The sequence below is a fragment of the Cricetulus griseus genome, chromosome 3, assembly GCF_003668045.3.
Source record: "Cricetulus griseus strain 17A/GY chromosome 3, alternate assembly CriGri-PICRH-1.0, whole genome shotgun sequence".
NCBI lineage: Eukaryota > Metazoa > Chordata > Mammalia > Rodentia > Cricetidae > Cricetulus > Cricetulus griseus.
In genome coordinates, this window is record NC_048596.1 from 90,801,242 (window position 1) to 90,825,567 (window position 24,326).

At 42.3% G+C, this 24,326-nt stretch overlaps 1 protein-coding gene across 1 annotated transcript in view; it reads left to right on the plus strand.

The window, feature by feature from the left end:
• The window catches only part of Dennd5a (DENN domain containing 5A), a 66,879-nt gene that overhangs the window by 36,999 nt on the left and 5,554 nt on the right, over positions 1-24,326 (plus strand). The window contains exons 7-18 of the mRNA XM_027410313.1: positions 929-1,246; positions 2,487-2,702; positions 3,104-3,338; positions 4,633-4,783; positions 5,463-5,556; positions 9,598-9,729; positions 12,902-13,054; positions 15,248-15,332; positions 17,897-17,981; positions 18,421-18,549; positions 22,396-22,517; positions 23,748-23,893. Coding sequence (XP_027266114.1) covers positions 929-1,246; positions 2,487-2,702; positions 3,104-3,338; positions 4,633-4,783; positions 5,463-5,556; positions 9,598-9,729; positions 12,902-13,054; positions 15,248-15,332; positions 17,897-17,981; positions 18,421-18,549; positions 22,396-22,517; positions 23,748-23,893 — 1,866 coding nt within the window. The remainder of the gene's footprint in view (positions 1-928; positions 1,247-2,486; positions 2,703-3,103; positions 3,339-4,632; positions 4,784-5,462; positions 5,557-9,597; positions 9,730-12,901; positions 13,055-15,247; positions 15,333-17,896; positions 17,982-18,420; positions 18,550-22,395; positions 22,518-23,747; positions 23,894-24,326) is intronic.

Here is a 24,326-nt window from a genome sequence, read left to right on the forward strand (position 1 = left end):
CACCAACGCCCGGCCCCAAATGGGTCTGCTGGGTTTAGAGTTACAGATAGTTGTGAGCTTCCATGTGGATGCTGGAAATTGAACTTGTGTCTTCGGGTCCTCTGGCAGAGCAGCCAGTGTTTTTGACTGCTGAGCCATCTCTTCAGCTCTTTTGTCAGGTCTGACCCCATCCCCCTACCCCTTTTTTTAAAGTTTATCTTTTTAGCTTAGTCCAGGATGGCCTAAACCAATTGTAGCCCTGTGCTGGTCTGGAACTCTTAGTGTCCTCCTGCCTCAGCTTTCCCAAGTGCTAGGATTATAGGCTTGTTCTACCCTGCATGGCTTCTTTTTGTCAGTTCATCTGTAAACAGACTAGCTAGATGGTAACAAGTCCTTTGTTAACCTATATTGCCTACTGTTTAGCATTGTATGTGAGTGCTGACTCTTTGAGGCAGTCTTGAAGTCAGACAGAAGCATAAGGAAGGACTGTAACAATAAGATCTCACCAATTAAAAGTGAAGCTGGGGGTGGGGGATGCTACTTGACTCAGTGCATTCAGGGTCACACTGAAGATAGTGGCAGTCAGTACTGATGCTGGACTTTGACCCTCTTCACTGACGGTAGAATTCAGTAATTTGTCAGACATTTCACCAGCATTCTCTATGAAGCTCTTGTTGCGGAATAACAATACCATCATGATCTCTATACTGCTTTTTGCTATTTCCCCTAGGTTTTACTTCTGAAGAAAGTGGTCAGAGATCATGTCACATTCCTAAGGTTTTAAAATATGAAAGGTGGGGGCAGCTCTGAACATAGGGCCGTCTCATTGCCTCGATCCATCTTCTTTATACCATGTCTAATATTTATGATTTTGTTGTATCCATTGTCCTTTCTAAAACTTCTCTCTGCGTGCTCGATTTGTTCATGCCCTTCCTGTTTTGATTTCCAGGCTAACCTTTGCTTTGTGGACGTTGACAACCACTTCATTGAGCTGCCAGAGGACTTACCTCAATTTCCCAACAAATTGGAGTTTGTCCAGGAGGTCTCTGAGATCCTCATGGCTTTTGGTATTCCCCCTGAAGGAAATCTCCATTGCAGCGAAAGTGCCTCAAAGCTGAAGAGGATCCGAGCTTCTGAGCTTGTGTCTGACAAGAGGAATGGGAATATTGCTGGCTCCCCTTTGCATTCTTATGAGCTCCTCAAGGAGAATGAAACTATTGCCCGGTTGCAAGCTTTGGTCAAGAGGACTGGTGTGAGTTTGGAAAAAGTAAGATGCTGAAAATAAGTTTGTGACAGTTTCGATCTTTGTTACAGTGCTGTCCTGGGGAGGATGGATTTAAGATGAGAAAATACCCAGGTCAGGACAGAGCATATTTGTGAGCATCGAAGGAAATGTTCCATATGGGAAACTGATTTAGTGCTAGCAGTTTTTCCAGCAAATGTTATTTTGTTGAGTTTGGGTGGTTTCTTGTGCAGATCAGGGAAAGCCTGTTGCCATTCTGTGTGACACTTGCAGAGTGGTTGGAAAGGGTGGTGGTAGTAAGCCTTGACCTTTCATATCCATTGCCCTGTGGTGTCATAGCAGCCTAATAGAGATACATCTTGATGCTGAGGCTTAGAGGTCTTTAAGCGTTTCTGCCCTAGATTTGGAGCCTCACCTGGAGTTCAGCTGCAGCTTAGAACAATCCTATAATGCTGACCTCTCTCCAGGGATGCACTTGGCTTTCTAGTTTCTGGTCTTGATGAATGAAATTAAGCTTTCTGTGCTTATTTGCCCATCACTTTATCTTTCCCATTCTAAACAACTTTGGTTAATTACATGTAAGTGTTAGGTAATGATTTTGTTGAATTTATTTTTAGTGGTGAGCAATTTCAGTTCTGTATTTTGTAAAGTACAGCATATTAAAAAAAAACTTACTAGTTGAACTGAGAAATATTTAGGAAGATAAAAAAATGTATCTCCTTTTTAAAAAGGGATAGTCTTTGAAAGGTAAGAAAAGTGACAACCCATCCCTACCCCCATGCCAACTCCCCCTAAAAAAGAAAGAAAAAGAAAGGTGATACCAGGAGGAACTCAAGAGTCAGAGTTTGATCGACTGCTCTGACTTCCAGGCTCCCTCTCCTTTCCACCCAGGAGTGATTCTCTCTTTTCCTTCCTCAGCTGGATTGCACTCAACTACGGCAACTGCATCTCCACTGAGTTGCTGGATACCTTCAGACTGAGCTCTATCTTTTCTCCACTGAATCTCTTCCCTTCCCCTATCTTTACTTCCTACCTGCTTGCTAGGCAAAGTTCTGCCACTAAGCTACATCTCTTAACTAGGAATTCTAGAATTCCTTCCTTTTATATTTCTTCCTCTTTTTTCGTCTTTTTTCTTACCTTCTCACCATTTGCTGCTGAGGCCAAAAGGAAAAAAATCAGATGAATTGTATTTCTTTGTTACAAAAGTATAATTGTTTGCATTTTTCAACTGTCTTCTTTTCTTTCTTTCTTTTTTGTTTTTAAGCTGGAAGTTCGTGAAGACCCTAGTAGCAATAAAGATTTCAAAGTTCAGTGTGATGAAGAAGAACTCAGGATTTACCAGCTAAACATCCAGATCCGGGAAGTTTTTGCCAATCGCTTTACTCAAATGTTTGCTGATTATGAAGTGTTTGTCATCCAGCCCAGCCAGGATAAAGAGTCCTGGTTCACAAACAGGGAGCAGATGCAGAACTTCGATAAAGTGAGTGAGATGTTGGGAGGTGTGGATGAGAATTAGTCACAGCTTGAAGAAGTGAAGTCCAGTGGAGAAGCAGGGGTGTAGATGATTACTGTGATTTACCTCTAGCCAGAGTGCCTCTCCTTTGTTTCTGTTTTGCTTTGTGGTGCTGGAAAGGAGACTTTCTTTAGGTGAAGGTGTATGTGTAGTCGAGCATCAGGGCTGGCTATGTCAGATTCTCAGGAAATATGAACTTTCACGAGAGTTAACAAAGGGGAGGAGGGTTGCAGTTGGCTTTTCATAAAAGACCTAGGAAATGTCACAGAAGAATTGTCTCACTTCAGCCCTTAGGCATGTTGCTGATGATGGTTAGGGCTGCCATATTCTCTTCTCTTTTGCTGATTGCTTCCTTTTGGTTCCACTAGGCATCCTTCCTATCTGATCAACCTGAGCCCTATCTGCCCTTCCTCTCAAGATTCCTAGAGACCCAGATGTTTGCATCTTTTATTGACAACAAGATCATGTGTCATGATGATGATGATAAAGACCCTGTTCTCCGGGTCTTTGACTCGAGGGTAGATAAGATCAGGCTGTTGAATGTTCGGACACCTACTCTCCGTACATCCATGTATCAGAAGTGTACCACTGTGGATGAAGCAGGTAAAGCCTCTTGGCCTCTGGGACTCTATTGCTAATGTGTCCCTTTTCCTAAACATGTTTGCTTGTTTTCTCTATTTTTGCCTTTGAATCTGTTATCACATGGCCTGTGAGGCTTTTGCGTATTATTTTATTTTATTTTGTTCTTTTGAGACAGGATCTCTGTAATCCTAGATGTCCTAGAATTCACTATATAGACCAGGCTGGCCTGAACTCAGAGTTCCACCTGCCTGTGTCTGTCAGCACAGAGACTAAAGTTGCCATCACTATGCCTTGCTTTCTTCCTTATGTTTTGTTTGTTTTCTTTTGGCCTGGAAATCTTTTTTGTTTGTTTGTTTGTTTTTGTGACTGAGTCTCTTGATGTAGCCTTGGCTGGCCTGGAAGTAACTTCTCTGTAAACCAGGCTGCTTTGAACTCCTAGAAATCCACCTGCCTCTCAATTTTTTTTTTTTTTTTTTTTTGAGACTGGGTTTCTCTGTGTAGCTCTGGCTGTCCCGAAACTCACTCTGGAGACCAGCCTGGCCTTGAACTCCAAGATCTTCCTGCCTCTGTCTCCCTAGTGTTGGGATTAAAGGCATGCACCACCACTGCCTGGCTTCAAAATAATTTTTAAAACCAGGATTCCCAGTGCTCTCATCTTGTATTATACTTGAAAATGGCAGTATTCAAACAGCTGAGGGCTGTAAAAACCAGAGCTGTGGTCACTTGAGGCTCTACTTATTGCCAATCAGTTCTCAGCCCATCTGTAATCCAGGTGTTGAATCTGGAGCATAGTGATTTGAGTTACCCTTGTCTGTATCAGAATATGTAGTCTCATGGGTCTATTAGAATAGAGGGTTTAAACTACAGGGTGAAGAGCTAACTAGTCTTCATTCTTAAGGTTCTTTTAGAAAAAGAGGTGTCATAGTGTCACTTGAGGCAGCTGTATGCTTTGTTTCCCGAGCACCATTGATCACTACAGATACACTAAAGTGGGCATATCCCAGCCTTTGGGACTGTACTAGATTCTGTCTAGGTTTCTCCTCTGTGTGTCCCCTCAGAAAATTCTCAGGGCAGTTAGCTGAGACATTTGTAAGAATTACCTCACCTATTTCTAATTTTCAGGGACTCCTGCCCCTTATTGCCTGATGGCCAGTGTTTTGAAGTCATATTTTATGTTTGTTTTCATATTTGTGTGTATTTCAGGCAGGGGAGTAAAAGCCTGTCTTTTCACTCCGGTTGATTAGAAGTAAAAGAGTAGTTAGTCACTTCTAAAAAAAGTTTGACTTGATTTTTTTTCTTTTTTAATTTCATTCAGAAAAAGCAATTGAACTACGTCTGGCAAAAATTGACCATACTGCAGTTCACCCACATCTACTTGACATGAAAATTGGACAAGGAAAATATGAACCTGGCTTTTTCCCGAAGTTGCAGTCTGATGTACTTTGTACTGGGCCAGCCAGCAACAAGTGAGTAAGCCCTAGAGATGCCCCAACCTAGCCACCAAGCACAGTAGCCAATGCATCCAGAGTCTAAGCTGGGTGGTTATACAAAAGACCTCAGAAATTTTAAAAAACAAGTATGGGACAGCATCCAAACTATGTAGGTGTTAAGAGTGTCTGTTAGTGTTTATCTCCCCTGTACAAAGTAAGATAACCTTATTCTCAGGACTTGCAAGTAGCCAGGCTACAGGTGGGTTAAAATGACCTCATACCTGAACCCCATATAACAGCCATCTAGCTTTATGTTCTTAAAAAGTGGTGTTAGAGATAACTGGGCCTGGACTGAAAGTGGAAAATGTGGCCAGATGGTTCTTTTTCAGTTTCTTTTAGAGATGAATGTATCAAGTTCCAGACAACTTTGTATCTACCTGTTAAATTAATGTCTTATTCTTTGTAGAGTGCTCTCTCTTTTGTTCAGTCACTTTTCTTTTAGCTGCTTATCCCTAAGAACTTTGTATTGCCTCCAGTGGCTTCCTATGCTCACCATCAGCCTAGACAGTCTCATTTTCTTTTGTCAGATGGCCTTACTTTTTAGTGGTGCCCCCCGACCCCATTTTGAGACAGGGTCTCTCTCACTGTGTAGACCAGGTTGTCTTAGAACTCATAGAGTAATTGATATTCTTAATGACCTCTTTGATATTGTCAGGTGGACAAAAAGGAATGCTCCTGCCCAGTGGAGGCGGAAAGACCGGCAGAAGCAGCACACAGAACACCTTCGCTTAGACAATGACCAGAGAGAGGTATGACACCTTATAAATGCAAGGAGTCTTCCTGCTGTCATGCTGCACTCGCCTTTTCTGTCCTATCTTTGGAGCTTAGCATTTTTCATTGTCCCAGCAATGGCCTCTCCCCATAGAGAAGGGTTTAAATGTGACTGCAGAGTGTAGGGTGTTTTCCACATGGCAGCTAGCCAGATGACCCTGTATGTACTAAATCCCTGCTGAGTGTAAATCAAACTTCAGAAGATGACAGTCTGAGACTTGGGAGAAATGCCTTTAAAATTAGGACTTCTTGTTTGTGGTGTGATAGGAGAGCTAATTTTATTAAAATATAAGGGAGGAAAGTGAACTGGGATGAGTGCTGTGAGTCTGAGGATGGAGGAGGACTTTTACCTGTGCCTTAGGTGACTGTGATGGTTAGTTTTCATGCCGACTTGACACAGTCCAGAATTTGGGGTAGGGTTGTCTAGATTAGGTTTTCCTGTGATCATTTCTTTAGGTGATAATCTTGATTACCTTAGTTGATGTGGGAAGGTCCTCTTGCTTTGGGTGGCACCATTCCTTGGGCAGGGGATCCTGGATTGTGTAAGAGTAAAGAAAGAACAAGGACCAGCATGCCTGCATCCTTGTTCTCTGCTGTTGCAGATATGATGTAATCAGCTCCCCCAGGCTCTGCTGCTATGACTTCCTGATACGATAAACTGTAATGTGCATCTGTGAGCCTGAATCAATACTTAGTACCTAAGTTGCTTCTGTCTGGGTATTTTATTGCAGTAATAGAAAAGAACGGAAATAGTGGACTTGACTTTGTTTTTGCCTCTTATGTGAATAAGGAGATGGATGGTGTCTTAGTTACTGTTCTTCTGTGAAGAGACACCACAACTAAGGCGGCTTTTATAAAAGAAATGATTTGTGGGCTTGCATACAGTTTCATAGGAGTGATCATAGGGTCATGGTATGCAGGAAGGCATGGTGCTAGAATGATAGCTGAGAGTTTTACATTCCCATCTTCATGTAGCAGTCAGAGAAAGAAAAAGAGGAGAGACACTGGGTCTGGAGTAGGCTTTTGAAACCTAAAGCCCACCCCCAGTGGCATACTTCCTCCAACAGGGCCATATCTCCTAATCTATCAGTTTTCAAACTGTGAGTTGTGACCTCTTTGGGTTGGGGGTCACATATCAGATATCCTGCATATCAGATATTTACATTATGATTCATAACAGTAGCAAAATTATAGCTACAATGTATCAACAAAAATAATTTTATGATTGGAGATCACTACAACATGAGGAACTGTATTAAAGGGCTGCAACTAATATTAGGAAGGTTGACAACCACTGTCCTGACCCTTCCCAAACAGTTCCACTAATTAGGGACCAAGCATTCAAACATATGAGCCTGTGGGGTCATTTTCATTCAAACCATCACAGATGGTTTTGCAGATTGTTGAATTTATTTCCTGAATCCTCTCTGCTGAAAGCTGAATTATTGCTTCTTAGTAAAGTCTCTAGTTTTAAATGTCTAGTTAGAGACCCTGCTTTAGATTTGTTGTGAAGCTTTTCAAGGACTTAAAAGACATTGTGATTTTCACGTTAAACCAATAAAATTCAGTCAAGAAGACTTATTTTTATGTGTCTAGCACCTCAGTGAGCTGGAAAGTAAATAGCTTGTTTTGCTTGGCTGCTTTTTTTAAACTTTTATTTATTCTTTGTGTCTTTCACATCATATATCTCCATCCCATTCATTTCTCTGTCGCTTTGAATCCACACTCTGCTCTTGCAAACTTCCCCCTCTAAATACAATAAAATAAAATTTAAGAGAGAGAGAAAAAAGAAAAGTCAATCTTGTTATGGAAGCTGCAGTATGACACAGTGAGTCATGTATTAAACACTTTGTCCATATATTTTTACTTTTTAAAAAAAATTTTTACTCTTTGTGTTATTGCAAGGAGTCATTGGTCTGGTTCAGGGCCTCTGGTTTCTGCTACACTATCAATGCCAGATCCCCACTGCAACTCCTTAGATATCCTGTTGTTGCCTGGTGTCATGGAGATCTGGAGCTTTGAGTCTGCAGTACTGCTCCCTTCATGTGCTCCAGCGGATCACAGATGGGGTGAATGTTGGGGTGGGCCAACTCATAACACTGCTTCTGGGCCTGGATAGTTGCAGGGTTGGTCAACTCATCTACCCTCCCTTGTCCTCACGACTAGGGTGAGCTCTCCTGCATTGCCCTGGCTAGTATTCCCCTGCAGTGGTAGTAAGGGGAAAGGCCAGTTCTCCTGCTTTCACACCTTCAGGGCCAGCTCTGTTGTGTTGTCCAGGTGAGGTATAGGAGCCATTTCCCAAGTGCTGCAGCTGATGAGGGGCAGGGACAGCTCTCCTGCTCTTAAGACCTCAGGGCCAGCTCTCACCTGCCTCAGATGTTGATGGGTGGGTATGAGGGGCATTTCTCTCCCCCTCCAATGCTACTGCATGCCAGATGAGTAATGGGGACAGCTCTCCCATGCTCACAACTTCAGGGCTGGCTCATTCTTGGCTGTTTTTGAAGAAATAAATGAAAACTTGTAGGGCTGGTGTGGTTCAGTACTAGTTAGAACACTTATCTCAAAGGGATATAGGCCACTAGGGTTTCAACCCAGCACCATAAAACAAATTATTTTTCAATTTTAAGGTATAGTTAAGAAATTTTTACTGCTGGCCTATGGGAAACAATTATGCTTAGACTTTTGTGCTGTTGGCATAGGGGAATTGGTATTGATGTTCTAAGCGCTTCACCTCTGTCTTCTGCCTCATTTCAGTATTACCATTTTTAGCATGTTTGTTGAGTGTACTTCTTTTGGTCAGAATCACTGGGGTAAGCATTTGAATATCAAGATGACAAGGAGGCAGCCATTGCCTCAGAGAATGTGTGTATTAGGAAGTAGAGACAGATACACAAGTAAATCAAGCAGAAAAATCTTCTGAAGGAGCCATGTGAAAGGCAGATTTCTCATAATCACTGGTGAGAGAATGTGGAGATCATTTCTAATGGGATAATCAACAAACAACTACTTGGAGGAGGAGCCAGTGTCTATCAGAGCCTTAAGGAGGACAGGACCTAAAGCTGATGTATGTTGTATAAAGCAGGCTGTGGAAGACTACTTTGGAGGAGAGAAACAGAGATAGATAGCCAGTTAGGAGGCAGATAGCAGTTGGCAGTAGGGGCAGATTAATGGGTCAGAATATAGAATGAACAGGTTTGTGGTGCTAGAGATAATATGGAAGAGGGGGCAATAGTAGGGTAAAATGCTGGTTATGAACCTGAGATGTCAAGAATGCCCATGTATAATTTATAAAATTGATGCAGACTCTGTTAAAATAAATAGCATAGAGAAACAGCAACATATTATAAAAGAGTAGGAAGTATGGTTATTTCCTCAGTTCCTGATTTAGCAAGATTAGGACAAATAGATCCTTTTAATATGGTGAGAATAGTTTACTCCTTTCATCATGGTGGGTGAAATGGTTACTGCAGTCATATTGAGGTTTGATTGGCTTTGCTCATTGTCCTGTGTATGCAGTAGCAGGCATGTCCAACCTATGGACTCCTGGATACATGTGCCCTAGGATACCTATGAATGCAGCCCAACATAAAACAGTAAATTTACTTAACCATTGTGAGATCAGTTTGTTTATTTATTGCATTTTGTAACTTCACTCCAGGATTCATAAGTATAAAGTTTGTAGAGGACAACATCACGTCATAATGTTAAAGCTGAATATGCCTGTTAGTGTTGTGCACTGTGCACAAGAGCACATCATATGTGTAACTCCCTCTTGTGTCTTTAAATCAAAGATAATTTACTGTACCTGTGTCAACAAAACCAGAAATCATATTATTTTGGTTTTTCCCTTTAGTACGAGAATTGCACTTAAATTTCATGCTCCCACGTCTGTTTGAGCCCAGGCAAAGGCAAGCAAAGAAGTGTAGATGTAATGTTGTACTCAGAAGCCCACCAGTACTGGTTGCTTATGGTTTCTGTGCATGAACATAAAAGGTCTTTGCTTTTTCTGTTTGATGCAGAAGTACATCCAGGAAGCCAGGAATATGGGCAGCACCATCCGTCAGCCCAAACTGTCCAACCTCTCTCCATCAGTCATTGCCCAAACCAACTGGAAGTTTGTAGAAGGCCTGCTGAAGGAATGCCGAAACAAGGTGAGCTGTGAACACCTGAGTGCTGCTGTTCCCCTGGCAGCAAAAAGAAGATCATTGCTTGGTTTCAAACACTCCTTTCTTAGTTAAAAACATGTGAGTCAGTGAGTGAGTGTGTGAGTGTGTGTGTGTGTGTGTGTGTGTGTGTGTGTGTGTGTGTGTGTAAGAGAGAGACAGAGAGACAGAGAGACAGACAGAGAGATAGGTCAGGACAACTTTTAGTTTTTTGAGACAGGGTTTCTCTCTGTATCCCTGGCTGCCCTGGAACTCGCTCTGTAGACCAGACTGACCTTAAACTGACAGAGTTCTGCCTGCCTCTGCCTCCTGAGTGCTAGGATTAAAAGCATGTGCCGCCACCACCAACTGAAGTCAGGACTAGCTTTGTAAGTCAGTTCTCTCCTTTCCTCTTCGTGTGGGTTCTGATGATGGAACTCAGATCATCAGGTTTGATTGGTAAGCCATCTTACTGGCCCCACTCCTTATAGAATTGGGTAATATAACCTTAAAATCTTGTTGCCTTATTAATTAGAGATTGCTTTGCATATGTGAAAGTATTTTTGCGTCTCTGTTGTAATCTGACAGCAATCATTTTTCATGTCTAGAAATAGCAGTTTGTGGGATTCTTACTTCATGTTAACTCAGTGTTTGTTGTTATAAAGTTTAAACTTAGTATGGATGGTTTTCTAATTATAAAAATACTAATTTTTAATATTTAAGTTATAAATGTAATTTCTTTTTTTTTTTCTTTCTTTTTCCTTTTTTTCCCCCAAGACAGGGTTTCTTTGTGTATCGCTGGCTGTCCTGGAACTCGCTTTGTAGACCAGAGTTCTGCCTGCCTCTGCCTCCTGAGTACTAGAATTAAAGGTGTGAGCCACCACCACCTGATCTATAACTGTAACTTATAATAAAAAAATCCATATACAGTCAGAGTATCATAATTTTTAGGACAACTCAGGTGTTTATTCTCTACTGCATCCTGATAGTTGTCAGTGAAATTAGAAGAAATTCCTACTTTATTTATTTATTTTTTTAAGATTTTATTTATTTATTATGTATACAACATTCTGCTTCCATGTATATCTGCACACCAGAAGAGGGCACCAGATCTCATAATGGATGGTTGTGAGCCACCATGTGGCTGCTGGGAATTGAACTCAGGACCTCTGGAAGAGCCATCAGTGCTCTTAACCTCTGAGCCAACTCTCCAACCCCGAAATTCCTACTTTAAGAAACTTGGGCCAGAGGGATGGCTCAGTGGGTTTGTTAATCCCACTGAACAAGAGTAAAGACCATTACCCAATTTCTTTGGTCAAATTAAACAAGCTTTATTTTCTGTCAGACAGGGCTATCTCCCTAAATTAGGGTTCAAGAACATAGCATTGAACATAGGAGAAGGTGGGATTTTATATGGCCCCCACTAGGGGGTTTTCAAGGGTTTTTTGGTTACATAGGAACTTGGCAGAACATTTCAGAATTATTTGGCAGGACATCTTATCAGAGTATTAGGGTATATGGTGTGGAACATGTCCAGTTCCAGAAAATGGGTCAAGACATGGCCAACCCCAGGTTTCACAGAATACAGGAATGAACTTATTTTGATCTTGTAACAATATGTCTTTTAATCTTAAGATGGAGTGAGGCTGGTCTATCAGGTGAAGGCAGTAGCTACCAAGCCATCTGATTTCACCCATGTACCATGGCACTCATTCTCCCTCTCCCTCTCTCCTCACCCCCCCACACAAACACACACACCACTAAAAACCAGAAACAAACAAACTTAGATTAAGCAGGGCATGGTGGTGTACAGTCTTTAATATTAGCACTGAAGAGGTAGAGGCAGGCAGATCTCTTGAGTTTGAGGCCAGTCTGGTCTACATAGAGAGACCCTGTTTTAAAAACAAATAACAACAAAAGCTAGTTCATTCTATCAGAATTGATATTTTAAATTTAGACTTTTTAATTTCAAGATTAGATTTATTATTTATAATTTTTCTTTTTAGATTGATTTTGTGTGTATGAGTGCTCTGCCTGCATTTATCTGTGTACCACATGCACACCTGGAGCCTAAAGAAGTGATGAGCCTCCATGTGGGGGTATTGGGAATTGAATCTGGGCTCTTTGCAAGCAACAAGTGCTCTTAACTGCTGAGCCATCTCTTCAACCCAGGATTTACTTATTTATTTGTTTGTTTGTTGTGTGGTATCTCTGTGATTCTGTGCTTGCATGCACTTGCCCTCAGAGGCCAGAAGAGGGTGTCAGGCCTCCTGGAGCTTGAGTTACGGGCTGTTGTGATCTACCAAATGTAGGTTCTGGGACTGAGACTGAGCCTGTGCCTGAGTCCTCTTATTGGAGCATTACGGGCTCTTAACCCTGAGCTATTTTTTTCCAGCCCCCAAAAATTTTTTAGCGGGGCGTTGGTGGCGCATGCCTTTAATCCCAGCACTCGGGAGGCAGAGGCAGGCGGATCTCTGTGAGTTCGAGGCCAGTCTGGTCTCCAGAGCGAGTGCCAGGATATGCTCCAAAGCTACACAGAGAAACCCTGTCTCGAAAAACCAAAGGAAAAAAAATTTTTTTTTTTTTAAACTGACAGCTCATTCTAAGTCACTTGTGATTTTCCCATATAATGTTTCCTTTCCTGCCATCAAGAATATTGTTGATACATTTCTTAAAAGATTTCATGTTCCTCAATCATTTTTGACGCTGATGATGTTGTTGCATATTTACAATAATCATTTGCAGATTTTTACCTGAAATTATACTCAGTAAGCTTCTTGTCTCCTTGAGGGTTATTTCAGATTTATTTCTAGGTTATATGTGTGCTTGAAGATTTGTTCAGTACATTTATTTAAGCAGTAAGAATGGGAGAATATCAGAGGTGGGCATGAGCAAAGGATTTTTTTTTTTTTATTCAACTCTTTTCATAAAGGCAAGGGCTTGACTTCAGAGTGATATACTAGGGTTACATGCTGAAAGCTGTGTTTTCTCTCCGTAACTGAACTTTGAAAGCTTGCACTCCTTATTACCTGACCTGTATATCTGTAAATACACTGTCCCTGGGGCTTCTTCATCTTGTCCTTCCTAGCCTAGCACATGTGCCTTGCAGGCTGCCACAGCCCTCTGCAGTTGCGTGTGGTCCTACTCACTGTGGGGATCTATCCTACTTATCCATTCCTAGACCAAGAGGATGCTGGTGGAGAAGATGGGCCGGGAGGCTGTGGAGCTGGGACACGGAGAGGTGAACATCACCGGTGTGGAAGAAAACACCTTGATTGCCAGCCTCTGTGACCTTCTGGAAAGGATCTGGAGCCATGGGCTTCAGGTGAAACAGGTAATGGGTCTAGCTTCTGGCTTCACTTCCCTATACCAGTGGTTCTCAACTTTACTAATGCTGTAACCCTTGTAATACAGTTTCTCATGTTAATGGTGACCCTCCCAACCTAAAATTATTTTTGTTGCTACTTCATAACTGTAATTTTGTTGCTATTATTACATTATGAATCACAATGTAAATATCTGATTTGCAGAATATCTGATATTTGACTCCTATGAAAGGGTCGTTTGATTCCCCCCCTCCCCTCCCCAGGGGTTGTGACCCACAGATTGAGAACTGCTGGCCCATACTATCTGGCTAGCTGGCTGGCTTTAAAGGTGGAACAAAGTGATTCTAGGGTGAGTCATGAAACAGCTAAACAAATGTGAGCTTAGCTTTTTTTCTTATAAATAAACTTTATACACCTGTGTTTTTCAAACTTTAAAAAATGGCATTTTTCTTGGGAGTAAGTTGCAGATCAGCTTGGCGGATTCTCTAGCTGTTGGACTGTGTCTGGAGGTACAACAGGGGAGCCTGAGCTCAAGAAGCACCAGCTATGTACTGACTTTACAGCTCTAGTAGAAATGAGGCTCTCGTCAACAGTTAATCGTCTGAAGATCTGAGCCAGGTCTCTGAGGAGTTGAGTCTTTTTTTTTTTTTTTTTTTTTGCTACATAATACTCAGAATTTCCTTATTTCAGTTATGTACTTTTAAGTGGTAGTAAAAATAGTATCTTTTGTTTTTATGTACATGTTTTGAAGCAAGGTCTCATGTAGCCCAGGCTGGCTTTGAACTCCGTATGTATTCAAGAGTAACCTTGAACTCCTGATCCTCCTGCCTCCACCTCTTAAGTGGTATTACAGACATATACCACACCTGGTTTGTGCAGTGCTAGGAATCCAATCCAGGGTTTCGTGTATGCTAATCGAGCATTCCACCATTTGATCTGGATCCCAGCCCTTTAAGTACTTTTATTTATTTATTTATTTTTTTAGTGGGGCATCATTGTTTTTTCGAGAAAGTTTCTCCGTGTAGCTCTAGTTGTTTGTCCTAGAACACACTCTGGAGACCAGGCTGGCCTCAAACTCAGAGATCCACCTGCCACTGCCTCCCAAGTGCTGGGATTAAAAGGTATGTGCCACCACTGCCCAGCCTTTTTTATTTTCTTTTAGAGACAGGGTCTCTCTGTATAGCCCTTGCTGTCCTTGAATATCTGATCCTTGTGCCTCCACCTCTGGAGTGTAGAAATTATAGACATGGATTGCTACAATGAGGACTTATGTGGTACTGGCTTGCTGACTCTACCAACTGACCCACATCCACAGAATTAAGATATTGTATTATAGACATTTAACATAGTTGCATATTATTAGCAAGTGCAGAGATATGATAGCATCTATCATTATTTCTTTAAATATAAAACTGAAAGACTGTAAGATTATTATAAATTCTGTTACTAACATAATGTATACTGTATTTTTTTATCAACCACATAGGGATATGACTATGAATCTGAAATGTTTATCATCTGTGATAGTTATGAGGATTGGGAGATAGCTCAGTTGGTAAAGTGCTTGCTGTACAAGCTTCGGGACCTGAGTCCTGTCTCCAGAGCTCATGTGGTTATGTGCTTTTAAAGAGGAGGAGGAGGAGAGAGGGGCTCACTGGACAGCCAGTACTTGAACTCCAGGCCAATGAGAGAACTGTCTTAAAAAGCAAGGTGAAAGCTAGGGGTGGTGGCACCTAATTCAATCCCAGCACTTGGGAGGCAGAGGCAAGAGGATCTCTGTGATTTTGAGGCTAGCCTGACTTACTCATCCCAGCTTGCAGCTAAGGGCAAAGATGCCTTTAAATAGCATGGCAAGTTTAGAAGTTGTTTGTAGACTCTCATAGGCTAGGTATATGCTTCTGTGAGCAAGAGCTGACCTTTTTCCACCAGAGCATTTAGAGATGGTTTTTTACTTTCTTATTCAGGATTCTTTCCATGCCCTTTTGGGCATATCCTATGTCTTTTGTATTCTAGTTGGGAATCATTTCAGCTTCTTGTTCTCTTCCATTCTGTTTCTCCTGGGTTTTAGTAGAAGATGTATTTATGTACATTGTATGTATTGGAGGGAATTGAAACGAGACACAGCACTAATATTTTTAGCAAAAGCTGGTGTTTGCATGTTGAACATCATAATAGCTGTTCATCCCTCCCATTGGTTCCAGGGGAAATCAGCTTTGTGGTCTCACCTGTTACACTATCAGGAAAACCGGCAGAGAAAACTCACATCAGGAAGCCTCAGTAACTCAGGTAAGGCAGTCTATTCACTTGTTAGGAGTGTTTCAGCTCACTTTCCTACCCCTCACTGGAATGATCTCAAAATTCCCTGTCCAGGCTAGTGATGCTTTGACTTTAATGTTTTTTGTTTAAAAATAAAGTCACCTGGCTGGAGAGATCTTGACTCAATAGTTAGAGTGTTGTGGGCTTGGAGAGAGATGGCTCTATGGTTAGGAGCACTTGCTACTCTTCAGAGGACCTGGGTTTGGTTCCCAGCACCTACATGGTGGCTCATAGCGTTTGTGGCTCCAGTTCTAGGGTACTCTACACCCTCTTTTTGCTGGGCATGAATTCAGTGCACATACATATAGACATGCAGGCAAGGCACTTACACACACATAAAAAAAAAACAAAACTTTTTATACAAAAAGTGCTCATTCTGCCGGGCTTTGGTGGCGCACGCCTTTAATTCCAGCACTCGGGAGGCAGAGGCAGGTGGATCTCTGTAAGTTCAAGGCCAGCCTGGTCTCCAGAGGGAGTGCCAGGATAGGCTCCAAAGCTACACAGAGAAACCCTGTCTCGAAAAAACCAAAAAAAAAAAAAAAAAAAAGTGCTCATTCTTTTTGCAAAGGACTGGAGTTCAATTCCCAGCAACCACATGGTGGCTCACAACCATCTATAAGATCTGGTGCTCCCCTCTTCTGGCGTGTAGGCAAACATGCAGGTAGAACACTGTATACATAATAAATAAAATCTTTAAAAAATAAAAATAAAAAAAATAAAATCAATCTTAAAAAAATGAAGCGACGAGGCTTACTGAAATACATAGCATCAATTGCACCATCTGTTTTTTTTTTTTTTAGGCTCTTTTGATCCGTAAAAGTAAGCATACTATTTTGGCTTAAAAAATGAGCCATACATTTTAAAAAATGAAATTGGATTTTACAATTGTCCTGGTGCTTGCAGGAAACTTTTTTTTTTTTGCAAATTTTATTTCTCTGGCATTTATTTATTCTATTAATAGAATAATAGTACAATTATTCTATTAGTCAATTCAGTGTCCTTCCTTGGAACTCAAGTCAATAGCCCATTATGAACGAACCTTTGTACTGCTCAGTGATAGAGCCTGTGGCATGTTCACAGTCCTGGGTTCAGTCACCAATAGTGTTAAAACTGGAGTTGACCTAAAAAACAATTTATTTCTCTTATTATAGGTATGAGTATTTTGTCTTCATGTGTGTCTGTGCATCATGTACATGCCTGGTACCTGTGGAGACCCAAACAGGGCATTGTATCCCCTGGAACTGGAGTTACAGCCACTGTGAGCTGCCATGTGGGTGCTGGGAATTTTAACCTTCCATCCTTGTTGCAGGATATTTGATCACACTGTGAACCCCAAAGTTGCGTTATTTACTGGAAAAACCTATTTCTAATTGTGGTATGGCTCAGCCTTAGTACATATCTTTACTCCAAGAGGTTTCTGCTTGAATATTCTAAACAGGATTAAATAAAGTCAACCATAGGTCAGCTATTCTTAATGGTAAAGGTAAGTTAAATGGAATTTTAAAAACGCACTTGAACTTTATGTTCTTGAACCAGTTGTCCTTCAAGTAGCTCAGATGTAGGTAGATAATTGGCTGGAGACCAGGGACAGGCATTTCTGAAGTAGCCTAAGAGGCGATTTTGGTATACTTTGTAGGTGTGGGAGTCTCAGTCTTTTCAGGAGGGCTGTGACAGTTACTGCTAAGGGATAAATTACAGCAAAATATTCTCAATAGCTTGGTGATGAAAATACTAAGCTTTACAGCAGTAATTTGAAATTGAAATGTTATGACAGTAAGGTTACTGGTACCCATATTAAGTAAAAATCATGACAAAATAATCTTCATATTTTATGTGACAGGGAAGTGAGCTCAGACTGACATAACTTTTATATAAATATTATTGGTTCACTAATACTTGAGATTTTATAAAATATAATACAGATTGTCTTGCATCTCAAATTCACATTTTTCTCAATTATCAATAAATAAAATAAAAATAAAATTGTTGCTCATTTTTTGCTGCCAAAAAAAAAAAAAAAAGAAAGAAAGAAAATACTAAGCTTTAAACACGGCCTGGCACCAGGTCAGAGGTCAGAGGTGTGGTCTCCCTTCTGGAGGACCTAAGCATTCTGGAATAGGTTCATTCTGGAATATTCTCCTGGCTGTTTTGAAGACAGAAGTGAGTGGTAGCTCCAGGTGGAAGTACTGTTTCCCTGGGTCATGATGTGTGTGTACACAAGGAATTGGGAGCCATATTTGTGCTCAAGTCTCTTCTGCCACAAAATCAACTTTACTGTGTCTTACTCTGTTAAGTGGGAAGACTGTAGCTTTTTTTGGCTTGTCTTACACATTAATCAAGAATTAAATAATATGCAAAAGTATAAAATTTGATCTCTGTTGGAGACTCGAGAATACTTGTGAATGACTGCTTAAGGTATTAATGATGTAACCAACTGTTTGTTGTTGGAGTTTGTGATTTGACATGTGAGAGTTAGCTGTTTGGATACTCAGGTCCTCAGGTCTCTTTGGAGATGACCATCTTTGTTGTTCCAGGAATACTTCTTGATTCGGAACGGAGAAAGTCTGATGCCAGTGCTGTCATGTCTCCCCTGAGGATCTCCCTAATTCAGGATATGAGGTCTGTCTCTGTTCATTCATAAATTAGCCACTAAAGTCTTGTCTTAGCTGTTGCTTGGGTATGACACTCAGCCCACAGGATCTTTGTGGCTGTTAAAGCATTTCAGCTAACCCAGCTAAATAGGAAGTCTTCATTATTGGTCTTTGTATAGTTTATAAAAGGTGGTTTTCTTGGCATTTTGGTGACCTATACCAGGAGAGAGCACACAGGAGAGCATCTCATCACCCCAGGGTTTGGGATTAGCCTGGCTTGTTGAAACCTGTACTCTCTGTTCTTTCTCCCAAATTGTGAGAAGTATGTCTGGCAAAGCCACATGGAAGAATGAGAGCAACTCTCTTGGGTGGGTAGGGCTGTCTTGCCTTGCTGCTTTGGCTCACAGGTGAGGCTATGACAGTGAGTTCATTTCCCACCATACCCCGCCCTACACTTTTTCCCTTAGGCACATCCAGAATATTGGGGAAATCAAAACTGATGTGGGAAAGGCCAGAGCATGGGTTCGACTGTCCATGGAAAAGAAGTTACTCTCCAGACACCTGAAACAGCTTCTTTCAGACCACGAGCTCACCAAGTAAGGCCACTCCACTTGGAGTAGAACAGGGCTCCAGGGTTGGCAGGAAGATGAGAAGTTAGGCGTGGGAAGGGGGAATGCAGCATGTTACTGCAGCAGCATCCAGACTCAGGCTGTGGAGGAAGTCCTGCAGTGTATCTCTCTCTCTCCCGTCAGCAGAGTTGCACTCTGCTTTCTGCTCCCCTCCTTTCAATCTGTATGCCTAAAACTAGTAGGTCCTCCTATCCTCTTTCTTTCCCTCTCTCTTTCTCCATCATGAGGCACTTTTCTCCTGAGTTTCTTTCCTGTCCTGAGAAGCAGAGGGTTGGAGAATTAAAAGGAAACTTCTGAGTTACCCCCTTATCTCTTATCTTCTGAGTCTGAAGTCAACCCAGAACAGCCGGTTTTACCTTTCTTCTTCCTTGACTGAGCCGTCTCAGAACTTTCAGAATGCTCCCTCCACATTTCCCACTAGGATAGGCAGGGAGTCCAAGGTGCTTACACTTCCCAGAGCCACAAAACCTGCAGTCCCCTATGTATCCATCTGTGACACCACCTCTTCTAGGTTGTAAACAAATGGATGAGAGGTCCCTCCTCTGCTTCTTAGATGACTCCTCTATGTCTTTTCAGATACAGTACATCTGGCTTTTTGTTTTGTTTTGTTTTTGGTGGTGTTGGGGATTAAGGACTTCACACACGCTAGGCAAATGTTATAGTACTTAGCTGGTAAGTATTCAGCCCTAAACTATAGCCCTATTAGAGGTCATTAGCTTAAAAATCATTTGGTACACCACAGTACTTTCTTACCTGATGTTCTGGTCCTTAAACTACTCCAGTGACTAGACAATGAGATTTGCTTCCACAGATTGTACTTTGGAGTATAGAAAGAGAGAAAAGAATACTGCATCAAGCATAGTTCCCTGGTATTAGCCCTTTTGGCATTGCTACAACAGAATACTCTGTTATGGATATTTTATAAAGCAAAAAAGATTTACTTACTTTACAATAAAAGGAATGTTGGAAGTCCAAGATCAGGCAGCCACATCTATTCGATATGTGGCAAAGGCTTCCCTGGCTACATTACACATAGAAAAGGTAATTGCCATGTGCAGAAAGGACACATCGTGCATGGAGTGGTCACAATTTATGATGACCTGCTGCTTTCATAAGAACTCACTCCACGAGACCAGCATTAATACTTGCTGAGAGTGATGATCCTCTGATCCAGTTAGCTTCTTTTTCACTATTTTGCCTCAGTATCACTTCACTTGGGCTCAAACTTCTAGCACATGGGCCTTTTGGGTGTTCAATCAAACCATGCCCAACCCATAGCACCTCCATCCTGTATCTTCATCTGTCTTCCCAGTTTACTCAGGACTTCAACCATGCCATACTTTCCTGCTTTTCAGGTGGCTTCAGTTTTTCCTTGTTCACCTGTGTGGCCCTAGTCTTGTCCTCTCTCCATCTGCCAGTTGCTTTGGGACCTAGTCAGAAGTTTTCTTTACCAGAGTTTTCTTGGGCACCAGGGCCATTTGTCCTCCAAGCAGGCATTTGTTGGTTCCTCCTTTACCACTTAGCTGCTACATTATCTATTCATTTGCTGCTTATTGAAGTTTGTTTATACTGAGAAAGTGAACTGTGTGCACTTCCCAGTGCTGTTCAAACATGTTGCTTAGTATCTAGAAGGGATCACCCAGTGTCTGTAAAATATGTGCCTGGCTGCCCAGACAGGAACAGAACCTTCTTGGAAGAATCAGTCCTGGAAGACTGTTCTGTAGTCTCTGGCATTTTCAATTAGCTTCTAAGACTGTTGGTGGCTTAAAGATGGAAGAAGGTGGAGGGGGCCTCATATTCATGAACTTCATTGAGCCATAAACTCTAGAGGAACAAATTAGCAGCCCTGTTGAGTCCAGATCTCCTTGACCTCTCCATCCTGACTTCTGCTTCTGTGAGATGCTTCCTTTACCTTGAAACTGCTGTGTGATGTTGTATGACTGCAATTACCCTTCTGTCCGTGTCGTGCCCCCCGCCCCGCCTTTAAAAAATTACAATATTCCCTGGGCGGTGGTGGTGCACGCCTTTAATCCCAGCACTCAGGAGGCAAAGGCAGGCTGATCTCTGTGAGTTCAAGGCCAGCCTGGTCTACAAAGTTAGTTCTAGGACAGGCTTCAAAGCTACATAGAGAAACCCTATCTCAACCGCCCCCCCTCAAAAATTACAATATTCATTTACTGTGCCTGTGTGTGTGTGTACGTCAGAGGACAACTTCTGGGTGTTTTGTTCTTTTACCATGTAGGTTTCTGGGTGGAACTTCAGACATGGTGACAGGCTCTTTTACTCACTGAGCCATCTCACCACCCTGCCTCCTATTCTCTTTCTCCCCCTGCTCTTTGCAGGATGTTGACTTCAGCAGTCTTCCAGCCTCGGCATACATGCCATTTCTTTGGCTCTGTCTTACTTGTTCTCTCTTGTTTGGTGATCTTACCCACTTATGACTTCAGTCACCTCTGAGCAGATGACTCCCATCTCTGAAGGTGACCATTCTTCTGAGCCCCAGTCCTGTATTTACTTTCATTCAGACCTTAGGAATGGCTTGGGGAGAATAAAAGCAGACTTCACATCACATGGTTAACTTCCTTACACTTTGCATTGTTGTTATTGTTCTCTTTGAACATCCTAACATCTTCCCCACTTCCCCCAACATCCACAATCTAGAATAAAGACAGTTTTGACTCCGTTATCTGCTGCCTCTAAAGAGGCTGAGTCCTTAGCTCCCCCTTTCTCTGGCTCCTTGCTTTTTTGCTGCACTGTTTTATTTTAGTCACCATTCCCTTTTCAACCTCCTACCACACCAACTAAATTTACTAAAATTGGCCATACTTTTCCCTTTACTTCTGGGGCACAATGCAGAAACCCATTACTTAACAAAGCAAATTACAAGTCTTTAGCATTAGGATGTAGGGCCTATTTTTGTTTTGTTCTAGCTTAACTTTCTAGCCCTATTGCTACATGATCATTTCTGGACTCTCAACTCTAACTACCATGATTTCTATACATCCTTTTCCTGTGATTTAGAACATCTCTCAGGTTTTGTGCTGTCTTCTAGACCCCTCTTGATTGAGAAAACATTGCAGGATTAAGCTCACCATTCTTTAAATTCTCAGAAAGAGCCTTTTAGCTAGTAACTCATTTCACCTATCAACATTTACTGATTTATCCTTTCAGTATATTTTAGGGCAAGTACTTCCCTTTTTAAGACCTGAGGGTAAGGGACTTTATAAACTTCCCTGACTGGTGGTGATTATAGTGTGAACAACTAGAATAGCTGTCTTCCTTTTTCTCTGTATTTCTCTTTGACAAGGACCTGAGCACTGTGCTCTCGGTATCCCCTCTTTTATCACTGTTGTCAAGCCATGGGGGGCCTAGAATTAGGCAAAGGAATTGGCCTTTGGTGTGCTGACTCTCACTTCTGGAAAGCAGTGTTCTGACTCAGTTCTTAGGTCTGTGGAAGGCTTGAGATGTGGCCTGGTAATGAATGGTCACCAGATCTCCTGCCAATAGTGTCTGTGTTATTTCTGATGTACTCAGACCAGTCCTTGGTTTAGAAATGGAGAATCTATGACCTGTCCCAAGTGACATTATAGTAACATCAGCATGTGATTTTGTTGGATCTGCTACAGCTTAAGCCCTTTTCCTCTAGCCTCAGCCATGTGGACCGGCTAGTTTTCAACCTTTACAAAGTGATCCTAAGGAGCTTTCGGCCTGACATCTCATGCTTCCCTTGCCCATCTGCTTGTGGGAGTGAGCACGCTTTCTTCTCCTCTTGGCTGGGATTGATGTGTTGATGTCTTGCCTCCTGCCTAACAGGAAGCTGTACAAGCGTTATGCCTTCCTGCGCTGCGATGATGAGAAGGAGCAGTTCCTCTATCACCTGCTCTCCTTCAATGCGGTGGACTACTTCTGCTTCACCAACGTCTTCACAACCATCCGTGAGTAGCTATGCTCCGCTCCTCACTGGCCTGCTCTAGCCAGGCTTTGCAAACCTACCTGGGCTTGCTGACTCCTTTGTACTTTATTTCCTATTTAAAAAAAAAAAATTGAGGAAGAGACTCATTGTGTAGCTGAGACTGGCATCAAAACCAAACTCATGGCAGTCCTGCCTCCACCTCCTGAGTACTGGTATTACCTCCATGCCTGGCTTCCCTGGTATTTTCTGTTTGCCTTGTGAGTCCATGGGAGAAGTAAGGGGGTACAGCTCCTTTTGATGGCTATTTTCTCTGAACTTTCTCTTCTCATGTCAGTGTTCCAGGCATTGCTCTTGGAGCTGAAGGACATAAAAGTGTGCCAGGGAGCTACATTTACCTTCTACCCTGCATACTTCTAAAGGGTCCTTCTTTTGTTTTGGCCTGAGAGATGACTCAGCATCACACATTTGTGGTAGCCTCAGAGAAACAGATCTCTTCCTGAAATAGCAGATAGAGCTCCAAGTGATAATAGGTGACTTAGGCCCAGCCAGCCCTGCCCCAAGTCATATTCCTGTGCACAGAGCCTCTCCCTGCTGTGGGCCTCACTCTCCCTACTTTCAGAGAAGGAGGGTTCAAAATACTCTAAGGTCTTGGAGCCTCATCTTTGTTTGATGCCAAGATTCCTTCTTTACTAGGAAGCCTTTGAGTTTGTTTCACAGCTAGTTCTCTGGCCAGCTATCCTCTGCTGCTGCAGCTCACACTCTTGTTTCTATCTTTGCCTATCTTCCTTCTCAGACACTAGGGATTGTGGGCTTGGTAGGAGTAGCACTCAACTGGAATTAGACGACCCAGGACAAACCATTTCCCTGTCTGTGACCTGCAAAAGAGAGGTGGCAGCTGTGTAGACTGCTAAGATCACTATTGTTGTATTATTAGGGTTCATGAGGCAAGAGACTGCAAAGTACTCTGAGATGGAATTCAGTTAGGAGTTGATTACTTTAAAGCTGAGCCTACAGATAGGCTTGTTTGTTTTGTTTGTTTGTTTGCTTGTTTGTTTTTTATTGGATGATAACCCTGGGAATAGTGAGAGCAAGTCTGGAATTTGAAGCAGCCAGGGGTTGTGATCTTCAGAACTCTGAACACAGCAGGGCTGCAATCATTCATGCCAGTATACCTGGTGCAGGTCAGGGTCCCTCCTATCAGGTATGGGAGAGTCTCAATCCCTACCAGTACCTCTGTGGCTTCTCTAAACAGTGATTCCGTACCACATTTTGATCGTACCAAGCAAGAAGCTGGGGGGCTCCATGTTCACCGCCAACCCATGGATCTGTATATCAGGAGAACTGGGTGAAACACAGATCTTGCAGATCCCCAGGAATGTGCTAGAGATGACTTTTGAGGTATGTGTTTTCTGGGGGTCCCAACTCAAGACTGTGGGGACCCAAGTTTGTAGCAGCTGAGGTGGGAGTTTTCTGCAGGACTTTATGGAGGCCTTGTTTCAGAGTCTGTGTGTCAACACAGTCAACCTTTTCTGAGACAGTCTGAGGCCAGGACCAGGGTTGACCCTGAGGGAAAAGTCTGCATCTTTTTTGAACAAGTTGCTGGCTGGGAGGAGTTTGTCAGAACTTACTTCCTTGCCCTGGGTTACACACAGGGGTGGGGTGGGGTGTTGGGAAATTCCTCAGAGTTCTTTCAGTTGCTACACACGGGTATTTGTTAAGCCTCAGGACCAACCACTGTAGTGGTTTGATCCCAGGCCCTGGCCTTCCTCTAAGGCTAGCATCTTCTTGCTCAGCCATGAGCTGCCTAGGATCCAGTGCTGAACTGCCAGAC